The sequence below is a fragment of the Dendrobates tinctorius genome, unplaced genomic scaffold (assembly GCF_039654945.1).
Source record: "Dendrobates tinctorius isolate UK_male_01 unplaced genomic scaffold, ASM3965494v1 ptg000111l, whole genome shotgun sequence".
NCBI classification, from domain to species: Eukaryota; Metazoa; Chordata; class Amphibia; order Anura; family Dendrobatidae; genus Dendrobates; species Dendrobates tinctorius.
In genome coordinates this window covers 6589330-6614512 of record NW_027361779.1, presented here as the reverse complement: position 1 = coordinate 6614512, position 25183 = coordinate 6589330, and the positions used below count along the sequence as shown (strand labels likewise).

Sequence of the window (25183 nt, the reverse complement as noted above, 5' to 3'; positions counted from 1 at the left end):
AATCCGACTGAGAAGTCACTATTGTGTCTTTCTTTTTTGATTTGTCCCTATGCTTAGGGATGTAAGGGCACTCTGAACCTCCAACTTTATTGCGGCTCCTATGTCAGAGGCCAAATCCGGAGTTTCCTAACAGAGGATTTCTTTTGTACATGACTCCGTTTTTTTCTCCCAAGAAATAGGTAGGGGACTAGCACAAGTGGGGCACACCCTGTTCTTTTTCCCCTTCTTTCCCTAGTAAGGGAAATGGATTTTTAATACAATGGGGAACATTGAAGAGTCAGGTCCTGAATAGGCTGCTCTCCTGGTGGCGATTTGCTCCTTGCAGCTGACGTGCTACGCTGCGTGTAGTGACTACTGGAACGACCATCCGTACTTAGTTCCTTTTGACGATGATGGTGGTGCTGCTGCTGCTAAAGCTGCTGCCTGGCTTGCTGCTCCTGTTGCTGGTCACTATGCCCTTCAGGATCACTTCCAGCCAGGAGCGCTTGTGCAGCCACCATTTTAAATTTCCCGGCTGAGACGTCACCGCTCCCATCCTGCACCGCGGTCCCCGGGAGAGCGCTCCTGCGCATGCGCCGGTTCTCGGGACCCGGAAGCCGGCTTCTACTTCCGGGGCGGCCGCCATCTTGGTACACCTCTGTACCCTGGCGCCGCCCGCATGTTTGCAGGGTCCCCGCGAACCCCGACTTCCTCTCCGGAGCGGAGGCTCCGGCGTCACTCCCGCCCGCTCACCCGGCAGCCCGCATTGGCCCCAGCAGTGGCGGCTTCGGGCACCGCACCCTCCCGAGGCAGGGGCCTCCCCGCTGCCATCCCAGACCGGCCCCAGATCCTGGACACACGAAAGGTACCGTCCTGTGGGTCCCCCGTCAGGGACAGGAACCCAACTGGAGGTGGAGGAGAGGTACCGCCCTTTTTATCTGTAGGTTCCTGTCCCTGAAGGGCGGATCCCCTCTCTCCGTGGTGCTGTCATGGGTGAGAGAGAAAGGAGTGTCTAAATAGTCTGTAGGAGGCAGAACTCTTAATGGTTGGTAAGGGATCAAATACTTCTTTCTAACTGCAAATTGTTTATGGGAGAAGCAATACCATACCTGCCCTGGACGGGGAGAAATCAATAAATAGTTAACACATGGCACACATTTTTTATCTAACCATGCCAGCAAGGTTTGGTAAATTTGGTTTACCATTAACATATTGCATCATTTCAGGTTTTGACATTTCTCGGGCACTTACTGTTGAAACAGTGCAGTACATTATCCTTTTTTCTAAGAAGGTGGCTCTCAGGAAATTCTTACGATGGTTATATTACTGAACACATAAATGGATTTGACATTTTTACGGCTAATGCAGATGTTTGTCTCTAGGCAGCACGAGGAACAAGGGGTACAAAATTCCACCATTTAGAGAGTAAATACTTATGCTGCGCCTAGGGGAAAGTCAATAATGAAATAGACTGGCCATCTGATAAGGACGTTCCAGGGTAACTAATCAGAAGGTGTCTAATACAAAGATTACGGCTCCTGAATTATAGGAGATTGCCGGTTTATGCTACAAATGAGCCTGTGGAGATGGCAGGAATACATCATCATTATATACACATACAGCCGGGAAGAATCTGGAGACACAAGATGTAATGGCTTCTTTCTCCCCCTAGAACAGGTGCGATTAAACAGCTACAGCCTGATTTATTGTTCATTAGTGGGTTTTACATAGCGTTTTCTGTAGCCCATAAATAACGGAAATAGTCAGGACCAGTCGAAAATTGCCATCAATACTTCGGGTCTGTCACAAGGCTAATTAGAAAAGCTAAATAGTCATTTCACAGGCCACTACAGGCCTTGATGTAAATTTTATTTCGAAGAATGAGATATCACAAATACCACACAAATACCTAAACAGGAACCAATCCATCTGTGGTTAAAGCGTTTAGCGCAAACCAAATTCAAGAGACATTTTTATTAATCTACGCTGTGCAGTGTGCTGGAAAGGGTTGTTGGTCTATTAATAAATGATAAGGAAAACTAATCATAGTAACAGTTTTAAGCAATAAAATTCTGGCAAAAATGCGCTCTGATAAACTTTGAAGTTTACATATGTACCAGCACTGAATGTGTTATCTGTTCATTCTTTCTGTACACATTTCTTAATGTGGGGAATACCAGTCTGACAATCTCGCAAAGAAAGTAAAGCAAACTAGCAGCTTATCTCTATATATAAAGTGAATGTATATATGTGTGTGTGTGTATCACCAGCCAACTGATCAGATCAGCTGTCATGTGCCGGAAAAGGTGCAGGCTCATTGCCGGAGCCCGCACCAAACAGGGAGAGGCGTCCAATGTTGGATATATCCGTCATTGGACGTTAAGGTGTTAAGCAGCTTTTTAAATAGTCTTAATTTAAAATGCCCTACCACTTGGTTGCTGTAGAATCTGTGCAATTCTTTCATACACCCGACTGTGCTCCTGCTTTTGACATAGATCCGACAGCACAGTGCTCCTGGCTGCTGTTTGCTTCTTTTTCTCTCACAAATGCACAAAATATGGATCAGATATGGGGAAGTAGGTTGTGCACAACAAAGCCAGTTTTATTAAAGAGGAAGGAGAGGGCCACAATAGAGTATTTAGAAATGGGAAGACATAGGTTGTATGATATCAGAAATTAGAGAGCGGAAAACAAACCCATACAGGCAGCATCAAATGCATGTAACAACTAAATGCTGTTACAAAACATGGTCATGTATGCAATTATTTGACCCAAGGCAATGGCATTTTGAAATTTTATTTTTGATGATTATGTCATTTGTAAGGAGTTTGTGGTTTTTTCACCATAATGGATTGTATGTATAATTTTAAAACATCTAGGTGTTTTCTAATAAAAGATTACTGCTGTGGATGAGCCAGTCTATCTTCATGATATTCCTGAAAACTCTACAGCTATTAAAGCATCAAATGCTGAAAGTTCACTGGAATATCAAAGGAGCGAACAGACTCATCACGTGTTCACAAGGGCAAGTCTGAGAACTCAAACATACTTGTGGTTCAACTCTTCAGCCCCCACTTCTTGTTAATGTTAAAGGGAACCTGTCAGCAGGATTGTGCACAGTAACCTACAGTGTCAGGTTGGTGCCATTATACTGATTAAAATGATACCTTGGTTGATGAAATCCGTCTTGTGGTTGTTTAATCTTTATTTTCAGTTCTGAGTTAATGATATGTTTGTGCTTCGAGGCGGGCTTTGGGCGGGGGCTTCATGTGGTGCTCTGATTAGGTATTCATAATGCAGACTGCTGACAGGTCACATTAATCAGTATAATGGTGCCGACCTGGCACTGTGTGTAGGTTACTGTGCACAATCTTGCTGACAGGTTCCCTTTAAGCACTTACACGTTGAATTGCAAGGGCCTCAGACATGCATTAAAAGCCTAGTAGATGAAATCAGTTACAATGCTGACAACCTTATTTTATCGTTTAGACCCTTACCTTGGAAAGCAGGTTTGTTCATGCTAGCCATACGAGGGCAATAATGTTGTCCAGGGAAGCCCTGAATATGGACTTCCAAAGGAACTGGTCGCACAGATGGACGAAAGTTAAACAGCCCCATCTAAAAAAAAAAGGAAATATATTATGTTAGAGGCTATAGAAAGCTTTGCATATTTTTTCTGTGAACTGTATATTATAATGTGATAGAAAGCTTATAATAAAGATGTTTAACTATTTTTCAAAAGCAGCTTTCATGTATTATAATACATTGAAAGCTGCTTGATCCAGTTAGTCTCAATGATGACAACTGGCGCTGTCTAGTCATTCTCAGCCTCTTTTTCTCCATTTCTGAGTGCTCAGCTAAGCTCCAATCTGATTTTCTTAAATTTGAGCTTAGATAAGCATTCAGATGGGGAGGACGAGAGGCTGGAGGCTGACCAGGAGATGATCCTGCAAGTTTTTAAGCTTGAGACTGAATGGATTCATCCAGCCTAAACTGTGCTGAACTACATGCACTCTGCTGAGCACAAATAGTTAAACATTTTTAATGCACTAAACATACAAAGCGGAACATAGTTTTTAAAAAGAATGTTCTTCCTTAAATTCCAGTTAAAAACCAATAGGTGTTGATGGCACAGAAGTCAACTGAATATTGTTTTATTACTGATTTCAATAGAGGGTACATTCTGTAAGCTCCTATATCTCTCCCTCGTGGTGTCTGCATGCAGCTATATTTTTTTCATTTAATTCCCATCTCCACGATCCTATCCCAATATGTAGTAGGTGTAATAATAGTAAGAATAATAACAAATACCACCAGTTAGAAATGTAGTATAGTTTTTCTGATTCACTGTCTTTTTATTCATGTGCAGGGCTCTGCAGGACCTTATGTATCCATGGTTAAGACCACTAGCAACTCGCTAACTAACTGTCACCATATCAGTTCCAGAAACATATAATTATACATGGCAAATGTGACCTAGGACAAAAGGCTCAGAGAGAAGCTGCAGAACCAGGCTCTCCCCTCCAAAATGCTGGGCTGCTGCTGGCATCTGCTCCAGTTTATTTATTTTACCCGCTTTTGTAGCGCCTACATATTCTACAGCTCTTTATTGACAATATCATCACTGTTCCCAGTGAGATTCACAATTTAATTCCCTATCCCTATGTCTTTAAAGTATGGGAGGAAACCGGAGAACCCAGAGGAAACCCATGCAAACACGGGGAGAACATACAAACTCCTTGCAGATGTTGTCCTTGGCGGGATTTGAACCCAGGTCCCCAGCGTTGCAAGGCTGCAGTGCTAACCGCCCTATTGAATAGTCATATAAAATGTTCATGTAAAAGCTGATTAATACATTTATATTGACTGTCTTATCTATCTCTATATCTCTATATATAAAAATCAATGTGTGTGTATCACCAACCAATCACTAAGCATCTCTTATTTCACCAGAGCTGGTTAAAAGTAGCTGAGCTGTGATTGGTTGCTATGCGCAAGTTTTCCCATTTGACAACACTTCAGAAGACACTGACATGGTGGGAGAAATCTAGCATCCCCAGGAACAGAAGCTCCAGCCATCGTCTGTCCCCCAGAAAGGAGCAGTGAGTACATGACAGAAATGAATCCCCCCCTCCCGTGTGGTATCATTAAGTGACACACATGAATGTAGGAAAGTGCACATATTAAATGTCATGTGGATTTAATATTTTCTCACAGACACTTTTATGCATTATTGATGTGTTACTGTGCTCTGATGCTGTGAGTTTTTTTAAAGTGCTACTTTCCTCATAATTCACCTGAATACACCCATATAACACGTAATGCTTTTCCCATAACAACCCATTAAATATGATACTATATTGCATACAGATTCTGTACATCCATGAGCAACTCAGCCGGACAAATTATAAGTTGACGGTGCATAAAAATGTGTATGTAGGTTTCTCTACTGTACTAATGTATAAGGTTTGTGCCTGTCCATTGGTGAAAAGTGTGACTGTGATATTTATGTTGGCAGATAAGTGAGATTATCAGCCTGATCAGTAGAAAACCTGGGATCTAAAGGCCTCTTTACATTTAGCGATGCACCAGCAATCCTGACCACGATACGACCCGGTCAGGATCGCTGGTGCATCGCTAAATGGTCGCTAGTGAGCTGCCAAACAGGCAGATCTCACTAGCGATGCAGCAGCGGTCGGCGGTCGCATTTACGCTTCAGACGCGGCGAGTGTCCGTCTTCCGCCTGCCTCCATGGCTCGCTAGTCAGCGCCAGCAGGAAGCCGATGACGAGAAATGGACCAGGCCGATCTCACGCGATCAGCCATAGCCAGCGGGGGAGCCGGTCGGAGGTAAGTATCACATGTAGCGATATCGCTAACAATATCGCTGCTGCGTCACAAAATCGGTGACGCTTTAGCGATAGTGCTAGCGATATCGCTATGTGTAAAGCCCCCTTTAGTGAACCATGTTTCTGTGCAATTTCACTATTCTACTTTTACTGGCTTTGACGGGATGATGTGGAATATTAGGGGTAGTAGTCCGGTAGCTCTGGCTGACGGGATGATGTGGGATATTATAGTGAATGTGGCTATCTGGAGTGGGTGGGGCTATACACTCATCTTTATATATAGATATAATCATTATAATTTGTTATACCTAACTGTAGTTAGTTACTATGCCCGGGCAGCGCCGAGCTCTTCAGCTAGTATTGTATATTTGTAGTTTCACATTAAGGTCCTGATTTATCAGCTCTAGTGATTTTCTTCAGTCTGAGCCTTGCCACAAATCTTACTACAGTCAGGGACTGTAGTGGCTTGAGAATATCCCAAATTCACAACATTTTTGCCAAAATTTTGCAGCTTTTCAAAACTTTTTACACCAGAAATCTGGCATATAAGCTTTGATGAATCAAACCCTAAATGTAAAATTACTGCCATGATGCATTACGCTTCTGCAGTAAGCAAAGTCTACCTACCTGGCCAATACCCAACCAATCTGCGAGATCTCTGGCATTTGCAAGAGCAGTTGATAAACCAACAACTCGCACTGTCTTCTCAGTATGTGAAGAGATAAAGTTAGTCCGAGACACAATGACTTCCAGTACGGGTCCTCTCTCATCCCCTAAAAATAATAAAATGTGGCAGTGGTAAATGGAGTAGGTACAACGCAAATGGTAAAGTTGTTGATACCTTGTTTTCAGTACTACTCACCAAGCAAATGGATTTCATCAATGATTAAAATGGAAACCTTCTGCACATAACTTCTGTTCTGCCAACTCCTACTTACACCGTCCCACTTCTCTGGGGTAGTGACGATCAGGTCGGCTTCCGCTATGACTCTCATATCAGGAGTGACATCTCCAGTCAGCTCTACAACTCTGTTAATGGGAAAATATGTCTGCTTAGTTCAATAATGAATATCACAAAATAATATCGCCTAGAAAATAGGCACTTCCAAATACAAATAAGTCCTAAGGAAAAAGATAGGAAGCTTAATGCCATAAAATCAGTGAAATTTTATTATGTCACAAAATTTTAAAAAACATTACAGAAATAATCTGATACAAATGGGGGCAACAGATGCAAAAGAAAGGCCATAGTACAGGTACACAGGGTTTCCAAAATTACATATATATCTGGATCCTATTATTTAATCAATAAACAATGTGATGTAAGAGGAATCTTGCAATAAGGTAAATGAAGCCTACACAATAAGGCTTCCAATATAAATTTTCTTAAATTAATTCATATTCCAGGTAAGTTGGTATATCATGAACAATAAAACATAACCTAGGGTGACAAGTCTGGAGATCGGGTCACGATTTTGGGTTTTCAGATGGACCTTACCTGATCATCCGTTCTTTATAGAAGCGTTTAAAGATAAGTACAGCGGTCTCAGTTTCTATAGTGGTATCATAAATGGATACAATTTGCTCATGAGGTGATTTTATGCTTATGCATTTGACCGATGCTGTACATATGCTGTGCTAATTTATATACGGGCTGGATATATGTCTATTAAGTAATATTAATTCTGATGACATAAAGGCCTGGTCGGCACACAATTACAAATATACAAGGCTCATATGGTCGGAGATTCCAGGTTTTGAAACACCTGGACAAGAAATACGTTAATGTCCAGGGCCATATGGTACCTTATTTAGTACAAAACGGTTTGTTTTTAATAGAACACTGCACAATTGCACTTTGGCACATGTTTGTTTTGAATTGATGTATGGTTTTTAAAGAATCATTAAAGGTTATGTTTTATTGTTCATGATATACCAATTTGCTACCTCTAAATATCTGACATTGGTTTGAGACACCCCCGCTATATAATATTCCAGGTAAGCAATAAGGATCCTAAATAAAAAACCCATAAAGTAAAAAGCCAGCTAAATCCTTATCTATGATGGCTATAATATATATCAGCTGCATAAGTGCATAGTGCAGTATGAGCAAGCATGCCACATGAAGCGGCGTATGTAATTAGCCAGATAGAGAGAGGAAAGTAGCTGCTGCTAAACAAATACCGTACCTTGGTGGTCGTGGCACCCCTGACGCGCGTTTCACGGCTGTGCTTCTTCTAAAGTGAGTGTCTGTGGGAACCTTGTTACGACTTTTACTTCCTCTAGCTAGTCAAGTTCAATCGTCTTCTCGGCTCTCCGCCAGGGTCTTGGCGGACCCTCGCGTGGCCAATCCAAGGACCTCACTAAACCATCCAATCGGTAGTAGCGACGGGCGGTGTGTACAAAGGGCAGGGACTAAAATCCACACTCCCTTTAAAAGAAGCATAGCCGCGAAACGCGCGATAAGGATTTAGCTGGCTTTTTACAAGCATGAACAGAAATGAAAAAAATTATAGCTATTACTATTATTAATGTTTGCTTATTTTTCCAGTTCCATGAAAGGAAGATAAATAGTTAAATAGAGCCCTATAGAGTAATTTGAAGACATACAGTCGTTAGGCTAATCAAACATTTCTTAATGATGTCAGTATACAGTGTCTTGCGAAAGTATTCATCCCCCTTGGCATTTTTTTTTTTTGTGTTTTGCTACCTCACAACCTGGAATTTCACTGTTTTTAAGGGTTTACGTCAGTTCATGATAATTATATGATACAACTTTGAACATTTGGTTTTCTTTTTATTGTGAAGCAAACAACAAAAAGGACAAAATAACTGAAAACTTCCGTGTGCATAACTATTCACTACCCTATAGTCTGTACTGTACTTTGCAGAGCCTCCTTTTGCAGCAATTACACCTGCAATTCACTTTGGATAATTCTCTATGAGCTTTCCACATCTTGCCACTGGGATTTTTGCCCATTCCCCAAGGCAAAACTGATCTGTTTCATTCAAGTTAGTGGTTTCCCCTGTAAACAGCAATCTTCAAGTCTGACAATTCTCAACTGCATTAAGGTCTGGGCTTTGACTAAGACACTCTAAAACATTTAAAAGTTTCCTCTTAAACCACTCGAGTGTTGCTTAAGCAGTATGCTTTGGGTCATTGTCTTGTTGGATGGTGAACCTCCAGTCTCAAATCACTGACAGACTGAAATAGATTTTGCTCAAGAATATCGCTGTATTTCACGCTATCCATCTTCCCTTAGACTCAGACCATTTTCCCTGTCCCTGCTGCCAAAAAATATCCCCCTCTCATGATGCTGCCACCACGTTTCACTGTGGGGATGATGTTCTTGGGGTTATGAGCTGTATTGGTTTGGAGCCAGACATAGTGTTAACTTTGGTGACCAAAAAGATAAATTTTTGTCTCTGACCACATCACCTTCCTCCATACTTTGTGGAGTCTCTCACATGTCATTTAACAAACTCAAAACAAGCCTTACAATTTTTGTGCATAAGCAAAGGCTTAAAGTGTCTCTTAATAAATCAGGCGCCTCTGACTCCAACACGCGCCCTGATCAGTGATACACTACTGTAATGTATATTGTGGGGAAAATAAGTATTTGGTACAGTGTTGATTTTGCATGTATTCCAACCTACAAAGAATGGAGAGGTCTGCAATTTTTATTGCAGGTATATGTCAACTGTGAGAGGCAGAATCTTGAAATAAAAAACATAAAATCACATTGTATGATTTTTAAATAATTAAATTGCATTTTATTGCATAAAATCACCTACCACCAGCAAGAATTCTGGCTCTCACAGACCTGTAAGTTTTTCTTTGGGAAGTCCTCCTACTCTGCACTCATTACCTGTAATAACTGCACCTCTCTGAAATCATTAACTGTATAAAAGACACCTGTCCATACACTCAATCACACTCCAACCTCTTCACCATGGCCAAGACCAAAGAGCTGTCTAAGGACACCTGGACAAAATTGTATACCTGCAAAAAGCCGGGATGGGCGCGAGCAGTGGAGAATGAAGAGAGAGGTCTTCAGCACCCAGCGCAGGGGAACAGCACAAACCGTAGTGTTGAATCCTAGGTGCCGGTATTTGTCACACGGATGTCATCCGTGTGTGTGTTACCAGTGTGCGGGATGTTTTGCAGACAGTGCTGCTGTTTAAAAACAAAGTAAAAGAAATCTTGTGGATATTACCTGCACTGCTGAATAAGACTCGATCCAGACATAATAGATGAAGGATGGTGGTTTATTTTCTTCCTGAAGACGAAGTAACTATATACATTGAAACGCGTAGAATAAACCACCATCATTCATCTATCACATCTAGATTGATGTCTTATTCAGCAGCGCGGGTAATATCCACAAGATTTCTTTTACTTTGGTTCTGAAACTGTCACTTGCTTACCCGTGGATCTGCTGCAGCTGATATTCTCGCTTTACCAAAGGACTCATCAGGTTAGTAGAATCCGAGCATAAATGGACTCATCAGGTTAGTAGAATCTGAGCGTATATTGCTAATATCCATCGGATAAGACCCTATTTGCACTGATTTTTCCTACAGTTCTATCGTTGGTTGTTAATAAACAGACATGTCAGCGTGTTTTGCCCATGGACACACTGAGGTGCACAGACCCATTCACTTACGTGTGTAAATGTCTTTGGTACGTATGAAAGCTACCAACACACGTACTGGACCCAGGGACGTCTGAAAAAGCCCTAAAGATGTTTCTGGGAAAGTTCAGGAACCAGCCCAGAAAAACACTGCAGGACCTGGTGAATAAACTGAAGAAAGCTGGGACCACAATCTCAACCATTACGTTAGTAACACGCTACACTTTCATGGATTAAAACCCTGCAGGACACGCAACGTCCACCTACTCAGGCCAGCACATGTACAGGCCCATTTGAAGTTCAATAATGACCATTTGAGTGATCCAATGGAGGCGTTGGAGAAGGTCATGTGATCAGATGAGAACAAAATAGAAATTTTTGGTATCAAATCCACTCGCCATGTTTGGAGGAAAAAGAAGGATGAGTACAACCCCAAAAACACCATCCTAACCGTGAAGCATTGTTGGAGAAACAACACACTTTGGGGGTGCTTTTCTACAAAGGGGAAAGGCCAACTGTACCGTATTAAAGGGAGGATGGATGAGCTCATGTATCACGGGATTTTGGCTATCAACCTCTTTCGCTCAGTAAGAGCATTGAAGATGGGTCGTGGCTGGGTCTTCCAGCAAGACAATGATGCAAAACACACAGCCAGGGCAACTAAGGAGCGGCCCCTTAAGAAGCATTTCGAGGTCCTGGAGTGGCCTAGCCAGTCTCCAAACCTGAATCCAATAAAAAATCTTTGGCGACAGCTGTAACTGAATGTTGCCCAGAAAAGACCCCAAAACCTGAAAGATCTGCAGAAGATCTGTATGAAGGAGGTTGCCAAAATCCGTGCTGCAGTGTGTGCAAATTTGGTCAATAACTACAGGAAATGTTTGACCTCTGTAATGGCAAACAAAGGTTTCTGTGCCAAATATTAAATTCTGTTTTTCTATTGCATCAAATACTTATTTTGCAAAATAAAATTCTTATTAGTTATGTAAAAATCTTACAGTGTGATTGCCTGGATTTTATTTTTAGATTCTACTATAAAAAATACAGACCTCTCTATTCTTTGTAGGTGGGAAAATTAGCAAAAACAGCAGTGAATCAAAAACTTATTTTCCCCAGTGTATGTATTGTAGTTTATCATTATATGCTATTGATACACAATTGGAGTATATCCTAATATTTCTGAAGATATCGATATAAAACAAGATGAAAATAATGTTGATTACAATAGTATATCCAAAGTCTGTGGGATTCAGAGAGAGAGAGAGAAACACCCCTTTAGGTATACATTTAGGAGGATAGAAACACAGTAAAACAAACGTATAAAAATACTCTGTTGTAAAAAAGTAACAGTAAACAGCACGTGCTAGTAAATGATGATAACAAAACAGGGTATTTGGTTGATAAGTTTTTTGCAAAAAATGTATTCTAAGCCGCTCTACCAAACGTCAAGGTATACCCATATCAGAGCATTTAAAAACCTGATCATGTGTACAGTACCTATATGAGCAGGATTCAGGCAGGTAATGTCCGATACAACAGAGTATTTGTATACGTTTGTTATACTGTGTTTTTCTGTGTTTCGGTCTTTTGGTGGTATGAACACTGTCATACAGACTTGTTCGCTGTGTGCATGGCCTATGCGTTTGTGTCATTTAGGAGGATAGGCTGGTTTAATCACAGACAGTAAGGACAAGACCCCGCGTACAGTCCGGCCACTGCGCACCAAAATATAATTAGCAGAAAACTTCAAATGGTGATTAAAGAACCACAAAGTGGATTTCTTCACTGAAGGTATCAATTTCATATGTATTACAGCACCACCTCAGCTTTGTCTTCACATTACAAAATTGTGCTGACTAGTTCTCGCTAGTATGGTGCCCATAAGTAAATCTTCCCCACTGGGTTTCACTGAGCATTGGATATACAGTATAAAAGCTTGTCAGCAACCCCAGCCGTCAGATACTCATCACTAATCTTATGGATAGGTGATAAGTTATGGCAGGAAAACGACTTAAATGATCTATTACTTACTTTTTGCCAAGTTTTTCTTCAATCCGCACTTTCCAGTCCTCCATTCTTTCACGGACTAGGGCCTTCAATGGAGCTATATAGACTGCCTATGAATGCAAGATAAATGAAAAAAACTTACATTACATATTTTACGAATTAATAAATACAATAATACATAATAATACAGCAAATGGCCAAAAAAAACGTAATAGCTAGCCGGAGCCCCAAAATAATCAGTAGCTATAACAAAGAGGGGAATTTTCTAAAGAAATTCATTAAATATAACCTTTATTGATATAGTTTAAAACTTAACCATAGACAATCAAAACATACAACTGATCCCAAAATAATAGGGTCGTGTGACTTAGATACCTTCACAGCTGAAAAGAGGAGAAAACTCCCTGTAGGCAGCAATTCTAGGCATGAGCAATCAGTAGGTGATTGGAATATATACCACGAGGTAGCTCTCAGTAACCACAAATGGAACAAAAAACAACAGAGAGGCTATAAAGTTGCACAATTAGTTATAATTAAAGTGTGAAAAGCGCAGGTAGGCCCATGTGTTTAGTTTAAAACAGCTAAAATGTGTTATAGAGTCATAGTCATGTTAAGGGTGGATAAACTTTTGCACAATTAACTAGTATGCAATAAATGGAATTCTCTCACCCATAATTAAGCAGATGTCCAACTCCAGAAAAAGCCATGTATTACAGCCCATCAGGACATAGAGACCAGTGTCTGCCTCATATAGCTGTCCATTCTTAAGGGCCACACGGGAAATTGGAGTGAGACATAAGACCACCTCCTGACGCGTTTCGTCCCGCTAAGGGATTCATTAGGGGATTCTGTAGTCTACTAAGGAGGTCCATGCATCCTCTCACCTCCTGTGATGAAGCCTAAGTGCAGGACTCCCTTTACAATAACCATGCGATTCCCGATGTCCAGACTCTCACAGAGTCATTTCCGTTAGTCAGTGCGCTTGTCCAAGGCAGTGACTGATGGAGAATTGCGTTCTCATGGCTGCTTCCTCCCACCGGAACGCAACAAAATACTTTCGGTTTCCGCCTAGCTCACAAGAATGTGCCAACAACATCATTTCCCATTTTTGGAAAGCAGGTTTAGTAGCTTTGGACCGCACGCTTTCTTTATAACAGTACACATTCATTTCAATGCTGGCCAGACGCCATCCTGATCTCACCCATCAAAATACACAGGGCACAAAGCAAATCAGCCCCCAAAATCATCACTTTGGCAGTAAGGGGCATTCAGCTTCTACAGTATACTCATACCATGTGAGGGAGGAAGAACAAAAATTGCTTGCCAAAAGTCTGGAATAAAGGTAATAAAGTGTGTCTCACTATTGCCAGAAAACTGAAGAACAAATCAAAGATTCATAAATAAATCATGAGATGATAAAATTCTCTGGAGCGCAAATTCAGTTGAGCTTAAAAGTTTAAGATTACGTAGGCAGTTTTCGCAGGGTTGACAAAAATAACCACTGTTCAATGAGCAAAAAAGACAATATATAATTCCAATAGAGCAGTGAATTGACACAATTGAATTAAAAGGTCATAATTTAATATATTATAGCTGGTGGAGTAAAATTTGGAAAAAACAAAAAGTGAAGGTATTGTATCTAAGTCACAAGACCCTATTATTTGGGGATCAGTTGTATGTTTTGTGCGTCTATGGTTACGCTTTAAACTATATCAATAAAGATTATATTTTATGAATTTCTTTACAAAATGCCTCTCTTTGCTACAATATCACATACCATACAACCTACTGATACATGGTGGCAACAGGGAGGCACAGGTAACTAAATGTGACAGAATTCTGGTGTACATAACATGTGCCTCAATTATAAAGGATTTTAGACACTTTTTGCTCCATAAATGGAATCTGTCACCAGGTTTTTGCTGTGAAGTCTGAGAATAGGGACAGAGACCACAATTCCGGCGATGCGTCACTTCCTACTACTATTTTGACACAATCACTGTTTTCTGTGCTGCAGATCTAGCGGTTCTCTGAATGCTAAGCTCTGTATAACCCCGCCCACACCACTGATTGGCTGCATTTTCTGTACACTGACAGTTTCTAATTGATGGTTCGGATGGGGTAACACAGAACAGTTGACTAGGAGGCACGAGGCAGTCCTAGTGGAGGAGTGATAATCTCCTGCTAATAAAACACGGATATTCATGAACCAGCAGCACATCACAGTAAGTGATACATTGCTGGAATCAGGGTATCAGCCCCCAGATCATGGTGCTCTCTGATTACATTGCAAAAACTGCTGACAGATCTCCTTTAATAGACATGTAGAAGAGACAATAAAATGAAAGGTGTTTGTAAAATATGCACAATTTATTTAAGGTGTGCTCTGTTTTTAGTCAAACTAAGACAAACCAAAATAGAGTGTAAAATGTACCAGAGTTACCGTGCAGCATGAGTGTGATAAATGTGGGCCATTTTAAGGCTGTCTTGTCTAAATTCATGCTAATTATTACACAGGACTAGGAAATCTGCCCCACACGATAATATTTTACATTTGAACTTCAGCTTATCTCTGACCTTGGATGCTGGATACTTGTTGAAGACTCTGAAGATGGCCAACTCGGCAGCGACGGTTTTCCCAGAACCTGTCGGAGCCCCGAGCAGAACGTTTGTGTCCGTGTGGTAAAGAGTGTGAAAGATCTGAGTCTGAACGGGGTTGAAATGTGTAAACTTGTAAAGGATTTCATATTCTCTATGTCCCAAGGCAGAGACTGGCAAGGGCTGCAAATCCAGCAATTCTGCAACAGAATAATCAGTAATGAGGGGACAGATTTACTTTACATAAGGTGCAACAAATGTGTACTTGTCTGGTGCGCAAGAGGGTAGTTTTATCTGCTCCATATCAACTAGTTCTCCGAATGCTGAGCTCTGTATAACCCCAAACCACAACACTGACTGGAAACTTTCTGGATGCACTGTGCATAGGCAGAAAGATGCCAATTAGTCGTGAGAGTGGTGTTAAGACCTTCACGACTTTTGACGTAAATTTACCTCAGAGGTCATTTCCCTGCCTTTGATGTGAGCTTGCAAGCTGAGTCCACATCTTTCCCCGCAAATTATGACCATTTTCCTTGAGGTTGTTAACCAGTTAAATCCCGCAGTCAATCACTGACTGCGGGATTTAGCAAGTGCTGTCCGGAAGCACGCTATTCATCCAGCCCTTCTGCGCCCGTCACATGATCACGGGACGCCGATGGGTTGTCATGACAGTCAGGGGTTTGCTGATGATCTTTGTGCCTGTCATTACGATCCACCTGATGAGCCGCTATGTATAGCACAAGTGATCAGACGATGCAGCTTGCAAAGGAATATTAAATTCAGTGAAAAGTAAAAAAAAAATAAATAATAATAATAATTTTAAAAAATATGAAAAAAAACACAAGTTCAAATCACCCCATTTTTGCCTCATTAAATAAAGCAATTGAAAAAACTAAATACACATATTTCATATGGCTGCGTTCATAAAAATCCGATCTATCAAAATATAAACAAATCAATCTGATCTGTAAATGGCGTAACGAGAAAAAAAAACAAAACGCCAGTATTATGTTTCCTTGGCAGAAGCAACATTGCAATAACATGCAATAAGAGGTGATCAAAAGTTCATGTCTACCCCAAAATGGTATCAATAAATTGGTCAGTTCATGGTGCAAAAGATAAGCCCTCCCACAGCCCCATTTCCCGAAAAAAGGAAAACTCTACGGGTCTCAAAAAACGGCGACATGAGCAAGATGAAATTTCAGAATTTTTTTTCACCACTTGGAAAAAAAAACATATACATGTTTGGTATCTGCATACCCGTAATGACCTAGAGAATCATATTTCCAGGTTAGTTTTATCACATAGTGAATATGGTAATTTAAAAAAAAAATAATAATTGTGGAATTGCACTTTGAATTTTGTTCTGGCTTTCCAGTACATCACATGATAACATGAATGGCGTCATTCAAAAGTACAACTTGTCTCCCAAAAAACAAGTCCTAATACAGCTATGGATGTGGAAAAATTAAAAAAAAAATACGGCTCTTGGAATAAGGGGAGGAAAAAACAAAGCAAAAATGGAAAATTGAAAGGTCATGAAGGGGTTAAACAGAGCTCATGAATATGGTGGACTACATGGCAGCACGTTTACAAGTCATCTAGTGATAATATCCTGCTTATCAAACAAAGATTTTATAAAAACGACCTTATTTTCGGTGGGTCACAGAGGCAGGAGCCGGCTTCTGCAGCTAACTCCTGTGTGGCCACTGCTAAAAAGAGATGAATATTCACTGCATTCCACGCCCATGGGCATGGAGGGCAATGAATATTAATTTCTCTTTAATGGCATCTTGGTGTGATGGGTCCCCATCACGGTCCTGGTATGACTTGTCACATCCTTTCCTTGTCCTGGTATGATTGACCCCCACTCCTATCCTGGTATGCATGGAACCATCAGAAAACAGTCAAAAAACAAACCATTACAATTACCTTCCCGGCGCTCCCTCGCAGCATCCTGCTCCGATGCCAGCAGCTGCTTTAATGCTTGTAAGCAGCACATGGCAGGGACGTTATGCGCTGCTTGCAAGCCGAAGGGCAGCTGCCAGAATACTGAATGCTCTGCGCGCCGGGACTGTGTGCACGCAAAGCAGTGAGTATTCATTGCTCTCTAGAGAGCACAGTGTCAGTCGGAGACTTCTTGCTGCTGCCGGCGGTCAAGTGAGCTGATACTTAAGAGAAATGAATATTCACCCCATTCCATGAATATTCATTTCTCTTAAGTATTGGCACACGTGAACGTGCGGCAGCTGCAGGCAGGAAGTCTCCGTCTGACACTGCGCTCACTAGAGAGCAATGAATACTCAAAGCTTTGAACAAACACAGTCCCGGCGTGAGAACACTGTGTATTCCGGCAGCTGCCTATTGGCTTGCAAGCAGCACATGACGTCCCTGCCATGCGCTGCTTACAAGCATAAAGCAGTTGCTGGCATCGGAATAGGATGCTGCACGCGAGCGCAAGGAAGGTAAGTGTAATTATTTTTTTTAATGTTTTCCAATGGGGTCATGCATACCAGGATGGGGGTGGGGGCCAATCATACCAGGATAAGGATGGAACCATGCATACCAGGACCAGGATGGGGGCCAATCATACCAGGTTAAGGATGGGGCCCTGCATACCAGGATAGAGATGGGGGTGATCATTCCTGCCAGAATAAGGATGAGGGGAACCATTCCTACCAGGATAGGGATAAGGGGTCATGCATACCAAACTAGGGGTGAGGAGACATGCATACCAGGATAGGGATAAGGGGGCCATGCACACCAGGATAGGGATGAGGGAGCCATGCATACCAGGGTAGGGATGAGGGGGCCATGCATACCAGGGTAGGGATGAGGGGGCCATGCATACCAGGGTAGGGATGAGGGGGGCCATGCATACCAGGGTAGGGATGAGGGGGGCCATGCTTACCAGGATAGGGGATATTAAGTACAGAATTGACCACATTTTTGCTTCAAATATTTTTTCTCTAATTTCCTCCTCTAAAACCTAGGTGCGTCTTATGGTCCAGAGCGTCTTATAGTCTGAAAAATATGGTACATTAAGCAGCCCAGTAACTGATTGATCGCTGGAATCAGGGTCTCTGCCCCTACATTATGCTGCTCTTAGATTACGTAGCAAATTCCATTTAAGCATGTGAGCATCAGAAAACTCCCATGCTTCAAGTGCTGTTTTAACTGCTGAAAGTATAAATACACATATACAAATACACGGTTCTATAATTTATTTGATTGAAACAAAAACTACAATGAAAACATTGGAATAATTCAAACATCACCCGCAATGGGTCTGATCTCCCTCAGTTTCGACAAGAATCTTTAAAATTGTGAAACAATGGCAAAACTAATGCTTTTTATGATCTGTGAGCCCACTGGAGTCCAAAATGTTCAATGGTCACAATAATTACGTATATGGTGAAAAAACTAATATATTGCGTGCATACAATGCTGAAGAATCCTATACAAGAAATTCCTACCTGTGTGTGGAGGATGCCTCTCTGGCAATATAAGGTGCTGGAAATTGATTATGCACACAGCTTCAGCTCCCAGCCATCGATCAGAAACAGCTCTGATATAATACTGGGAAGGTAAAGGTTCAAAGATGGGGATTGTGAAGACCAGAAATTGCTGTTCTTTGATGACGACCTGTTGGAAGGAAAATAATCTTCAGAAACACAATTGATCAGCCCCAACCATGAAAAGGGTCTGTGAGATCTCCGGAGATGCCTGTCCTGGTAAGTACCTGTGCTCATTGAGAAATAACAATTCTGGGGGATCTTATTTCCAAATCTGCTGCACTGTTTCTGTTAATTCTCTCGGAGATACAAGGCGGCATCTCTTTTAAGAACTCTATATGCTTTTCCTCTAATATTTCTCTTGGAAGTGCACCAATACCCTAACAACAGTAATAATTATCAATGTGTCCCAACTCATTCTCAACAATGTGAAATTGTGTAGACACAGTCTCTGGGGGAGTAGAACGGTAATGCCCAGTTGTCAATATATTAACGTTGCCAGGAGGAATACTGGAGCACCGGCACAACACAGAGGTTCCAGGAAACCTACTCTACAATTAATGTTGCCTTTCAGCTCTGATGACAGACATGTCAGGAAAGATGACAAGTGGTCTTTTAAAAAAAATAATTAAATTCACTTAAAAAAAACATGGGTAAATGCAACAGTAGAGAAATTTAGTGAAATTTGGAAATGAATTATTGGAATACTTTAGCAAAACTATATGACTTTTGGGAAGGTCGCCAAGACTGTTCTGGTTTCTTCTTATATATAAATACATATAATATCCCTGACCTAGTTGATTCTCGGATCCTAGGCACGTGGTAAACTGAAAGTTTACTGTTGCCAATATACGGTAAGAACGTTTTTCAAACAAAATTAATTGGTTGATGGCATTCATCCAAGCCGCGATACATTTTTTTTTCCAATTTCTGGTTACTAATTTTCTTTGCACACAAGGTATTCAAGACACAGCCTCCTTGTTGCATTAGTCCATTATAGCTACTAACTTAAATAAGCGCACTTGTAAAGGGGCAGAAACACACGGAAGACAATAAACCCTGTAAAGCCACAAAACATTTCATCAATACCTCCCAGGGGAAAAGTTGCAATGCTACATCGACAGTAATGGGAAATCTCTGTACCTGTTTCTTTTGAAGTAGAAAGTATTCTGAATGGTAAATATGGTCATTAGCAGGATCTTCAACCCAAATCCACCACGGTTCTCCAACAGTTCCATGCACCTAGAGGCAAAACGAAGAGTTGAACGTAAAGGGGCAATAAAAGGTTGCCCAAATAATTCCTGGTTTATGGTTCACATGCACAGTAATGAGCTAATGATACGTGTTATTAATTTAGTATAACTGCACATTAATGGGTAGAATCATAACGTGAATACCCTTAACATCACTGGTTTTAGTATACGTTCTAAATTTATCTTTATAATGGTTAGAACAATATTTTTAGGCTTAGCTCAAAATGCATAGGATACACATTGCGTTAAAAACAACCAGTTGCCACGAAGTCAAAGGGTCCAAATTTTGTTCTTATTTTTCTGTAGCTGCACCCTTGAGTATGCCATTTTTTAATCCACCAGATAGGGTCCCATTGTATTTAGTGCTAGTGTTACCAAAAATACGTGGCTTACAGGATTCCCTAGGGGCATATCTTTAGGAAACTGTCATGATCCAGGCCGGGGTCTGTTTCTTGTTATTCTCTCCCCGGTCTGGTCATGCGGGGGTTAACCTTCTTTGCCTCGTTTTGGGTTCTGTGTGGCTATTTCAGTCTGCTGTGGCTTGCAGATCAACATCAGTGATAGTTCATGCTCCCAGGCTAGAGCAGCTGACCCCTTGATACAATGTTTAGTCCTCTGCCTGTTTACTCTGTTTCCATGACTTCCCTTTCCTGCCACCCCGCTTGTTTTAGTGTTGGCTCCCTATGTTTGGACCTCTTGGTATGTGACCTGGCTTGTCTTCTGACCTGATTGACTGTCTCACATCTCGGTTATCTCTGCTCCAGTGTTGCTCTGACTTCTGGCTTGTATTTGCGTGACCTCTGGTACTTCTTTTCCTGACTGTTTCTGACTTGGCTCGTCTGACCACTCTTTCACCACCTGGTGGCGCCTGTGCTGCTGCTCAATGGTACTTTGCTGTGTGCACAACCTCTCTTCCTTCACCAGCATCCCCTGGTGGAGGTTGCGCTATACTGCACTACAGCAGCATTACAGTTACCCTGTGAGAACCGCCCTCTTATAAAGACCACTAAAAATTAGCACTAAACTGGAGCTGTATGCAGATCAAAGAAAACCCTAGCATACTTAAAGGGAACCTCTCAGCAGGATTGGGCACAGTGACCTACACACAGTATCAGGTCGGCGCCGTTATACTGATCAAAACGATACCTTGGTTGATAAAATCCGTCTTGTGGTTGTTCTTTAATCTTTATTTTCAATTTTGTGTTAATGATATGCTCGTTCCCTAAGGCGAGGTTCATTTTTGTGGTGCTCTGATTATATTTTCATAATGAAGACTGCTGACAGGTCACTGATCCCTCACTGACCTACCCCCTAGCATTTGAAGTCAATTTCGCCATTAGCATAATGGTGTTTTTTTCTATACAAAATTATTTTCTGATTAACTTACAGTGGCATGTAAAAGTTTGGGCACCCGTAGTAAAAATTATGTAATTGTGAACAGTTAATTAACTTGACAATGAAATGCTCTCCAAAAGGCCTAAAGTTGAAGATAACACATTTCCTTTGTATTTTAGAAAAAACAAATCATATTTTACGTTATAAAAATTACAAAAAGGAAAGTGGGCCGATGCAAAAGTTTAGGTATCTTTCATGGTTATTACTTAGTAGCATCCCGTTTTGAATGTATCACAGCTTGTAAACATTTTTTGTAGCCAGCCAAAAGTCTTTCAATTCTTGTTTGAGGGTGTGACAATCTGAGGTTGTGTAATAATCACCTAGACAGGTTACCAATGCAATTATTTTTTATTCCTTACATCCATAGTCTTACAGCAATTCCAGGTAGATGGTCACAATGTAATGTCACTAGACCACAAGATCCCATCCTGGGGCCGATAGTTTCACTGCCCACGTACCAGGCGATACCCAAAGTCTTCCAACTTTTGATTGGCTCGCAACTTTTGTATCTCCAGCCAGTATAGTCTATAGTGACAGTTAATGCTCCATAACATGACCGAAGCACGTCTCCCGAACCAACTGGCAACAACAGTCCTTCATATAGTTCCTCACATCCGGACAATAGATATCATGACTATAGCACATTTATCAAGCTCCAGCCAGCAACCACATATAGTACAGGTATAGTCCCAACCGGGCTTCTCCAAATGTCTTTATGGGTTCAGTGATGGGCAGACCTGTATTCAAGCAGATGGAACTATGGTTGCTTGGGCTGTTCCTGAAGAGGGTGTCTTTACAGAGAGAGCCACAAATCCACAGCTCCCATCCAGACCTTCTTCCACAGAATTGGGGGGAGGTGATCCTTCATTGTTCGATTGTTTAACTAATCTGCATGTTTATGCTCAGTTGTGTATGTTAAGGGCCTGTCACACTAAGCGATATCGCTAGCAATATCGCTATAACATCACTGTTTTTTGTGACGTAGCAGTGATATTGCTAGCGATATCGCTATGTCTGATACTTACCTCCGACCGCTCCCCCGCTGGTTATCGCTGATCGCGCGAGAACGTCCTGGACTGTTTCTCGTCAGGCGCTTCCTGCTGGTCTTCCTGCTGTGGAGACGAGCGACGCGTGGACGCGGGCGGGAGGACGTCAGGATCGCCTAGTGTGACAGGTAAGTAGCGACCCCCGACCCCTGCGATGTCGCTGGTGAGATCTGCCTGTGCGGCAGCTCACTAGTGACCACTTAGCGATGTACCAGCGATCCTGACCGCGTCATATCGCTGGTCGGGATCGCTGGTACATCGCTAAGTGTGACAGCACCTTTAGCAAACTGCAGTGGGCAGATGTAATATGTAATCAGCAGGCATTTACAAAATAACATACAACAAAAGTCATCATACAGTCTCATATGAAACAATGGCTCAATTGAGGCCTCTGAGACATTATCAAGAGTAGCCCGCAAGTCTTCCTTTGCTTATGATCACCGAATGCAAACACTGATTCCAGAGGCTGAACACTTAGTGGACTTAAACTAGCGAGCAAGCAAAGTTCTAATAAAACACAACAATAAGTTGGATGTAGCAAGTGTTTCATGCTGGAAAAAGTCTGCATCCTTTAGAGTTGTGGACTTTGCTCTACGTCCATTGGTCCAATAGTCTTTAGTAAGAGACCAGCTCCTCACAGAGGGATTTTCATTGATTCTTCCTTGGAAAATACTTCCAGTTCTGAGAGATTCCTGGGTTGTATTGCATGCTCTGTTATTTTGAGTTCTATGCCAGATTTTCAATGATGTTCAGATCAGGGGACTGTGAAGGCCATTGCAAAACCATCAGCTTGTGCTTTTTAAGTTGTGTATTATGGAGTTTGACGTGTGTTTAGCATCATTATCCATTTGTAGAAGCCATCCTTTTTTCAACTTTAGCTTTTTTTTAAAGATGATGTTATGTTTGCATTAAGAATTTGTTGAAATTTCATTGAATCCATTGTTCCCTCTACTCATGAAATGTTCCTTGTGCCATTGGCTGCAACACAACTCCAAATCATGATTGATCCATCCCCATGCTTAATCGTTGGTATATATTGGAGATATTCTTTTCCGGAAATTCTGTGGCTTTTTTCTCCACACATACCTTTGATCATTGTGGCCAAAGAGTGCTATTTTATCCTCATCGATCCACAGGACTTGTTTCCAAAATGTATCAGGCTTGTTTAGATGTTTTTTGCATACTTCTTACGCTGAATTTTATGGTAAGGATGCAGAAGAGGTTTTCTTCTGATGGCTCTTCCATGAAGGCCTAATTTATGCTGGTGTCCACGAACAGTGGAACATTGTACCACAACTAGAGTCTAAATCTTTCTGAATATCTTTTGCAGTCAAGCGGGGGTTCTCATTTGCCTCTCTAGCAATCCTATGAGCTGCTCTCACTGAAATTTTGCTCTACCAGACCTTATCTTGACCTCCTCTGTTCCTGTTAACTGTCATTTCTTAATTACCTTTTGAACTAAGGAATGAGCAACTTGAAAACACTTTGATATATTCTTATAGCCTGATTCTGCTTTGTGGACCTTCACCATTTTCAGAGTGCTAGGCAGCCACTTAGAAGAACCCATGGTTGCTGATTTTTGGCACAAGGTAGAGAAGGCTGGGTTTCTAAGAAGCTGGGAAATTCACATCACCAGTCTTTCCCAGTTAAGATAGTGAACAAACCATAACTGAAATCTCCAAATATATATATATTTTTTTGCCTAAAATACAAAGGAAATGTATAATCTTCAACTTAAGGCCTTTTAGAGATCATTTTATCTTCAACTTGCTTAAAAACTGTTCACAATAACAGTAATTTTGACCAGGGGTGCACAAATTATATATAGTGTTATAAACTATTCTACTTTACTGGGATAATGACTTTTGGGTTTTCATTGGCTGTAAGCCATAATCATCAACATTACCAGAAATAAACACTTGAAATAGATCACTCTGTTTGTAATGACTCTATATAATAAATTAATTTAATTTTTTTTATTGAATGACTGAAAAAAATTAACTTTATGATGATATTCTAATTTTGTAAGAAGCATCTGTAAGTCATCTATTGACCAAACTTTCTCCCGTAACCCATATTCAGATGCACACTTGGCCGATCATACATACCGTATATACTCGTGTATAAGCCGAGATTTTCAGCCCATTTTTTTTGGGCTGAAAGTCCTGCTCTCAGCTTATATGCGAGTCATATACTGGGAGGGGTGGGGGGGGTCGGAGACCATACTCACCTCTCCTGGCACTTCTCTGCAGCCCCTGCGTCTCCCTCTGCCATCTGCTTACTGCATTCAGCGGTCACGTGGTACCGCTCATTAAACTCATGAATATGTGCATATTTAATGAGCGGTACCACGTGACCAGCTGAATGCAGGAAGCAGACGGCAGAGGTAGAAGCAGGGGCTGCTACTGCAGAGAAGACCTTGCGGCTAGGAGGGGTGAGAATGACGGGGGCAGAGTGATCTTCACCTGTCCCCGTTCCACGTCGTGCACCGCTGTGTCTCCGGGTCCTCCTGCTGTGACGGCAGAGGGCGTGATGACGTAGTCAGTGTGCGCCCTCTGCTGTCAATGCAGAGATCCGGGAGACACAGTGGTGCACGGCTTGGAACAGGGACAGGTGAATATCGCCACTGCCAGGGGCTCAGGACACCGGCACCTGGCCCCCAGCGACGGAGAGGTGAGTATGTCATTTCTTTTTTATTGCAGCAGCAGAAAATAAGGGGTATTTATGGAGCATCTTATGGGGCAGCATTAACCCTTGTGGAGCAGCATATGGGGGGTATTTATGGGGCAGCATTAACCCTTGTGGAGCAGCATATGGGGGGTATTTAGTGGGCAGCATTAACCCTTGTGGAGCAGCATATTGGGGGTATTTATGGGGCAGCATTAACCCTTGTGCAGCAGCATATGGGGGT

At 41.6% G+C, this 25183-nt stretch overlaps 1 protein-coding gene across 1 annotated transcript in view; it reads right to left on the bottom strand.

The window, feature by feature from the left end:
* The window catches only part of ASCC3 (activating signal cointegrator 1 complex subunit 3), an 825088-nt gene that overhangs the window by 189008 nt on the left and 610897 nt on the right, over positions 1–25183 (bottom strand). Inside the window, exons 23-29 of the mRNA XM_073589496.1 lie at positions 19722–19820; positions 18540–18708; positions 15043–15263; positions 12490–12575; positions 6690–6856; positions 6455–6600; positions 3477–3597 (exon numbers count right to left, since the gene is read on the bottom strand). Of these exons, the coding sequence (XP_073445597.1) occupies positions 3477–3597; positions 6455–6600; positions 6690–6856; positions 12490–12575; positions 15043–15263; positions 18540–18708; positions 19722–19820 (1009 nt within the window). The remainder of the gene's footprint in view (positions 1–3476; positions 3598–6454; positions 6601–6689; positions 6857–12489; positions 12576–15042; positions 15264–18539; positions 18709–19721; positions 19821–25183) is intronic.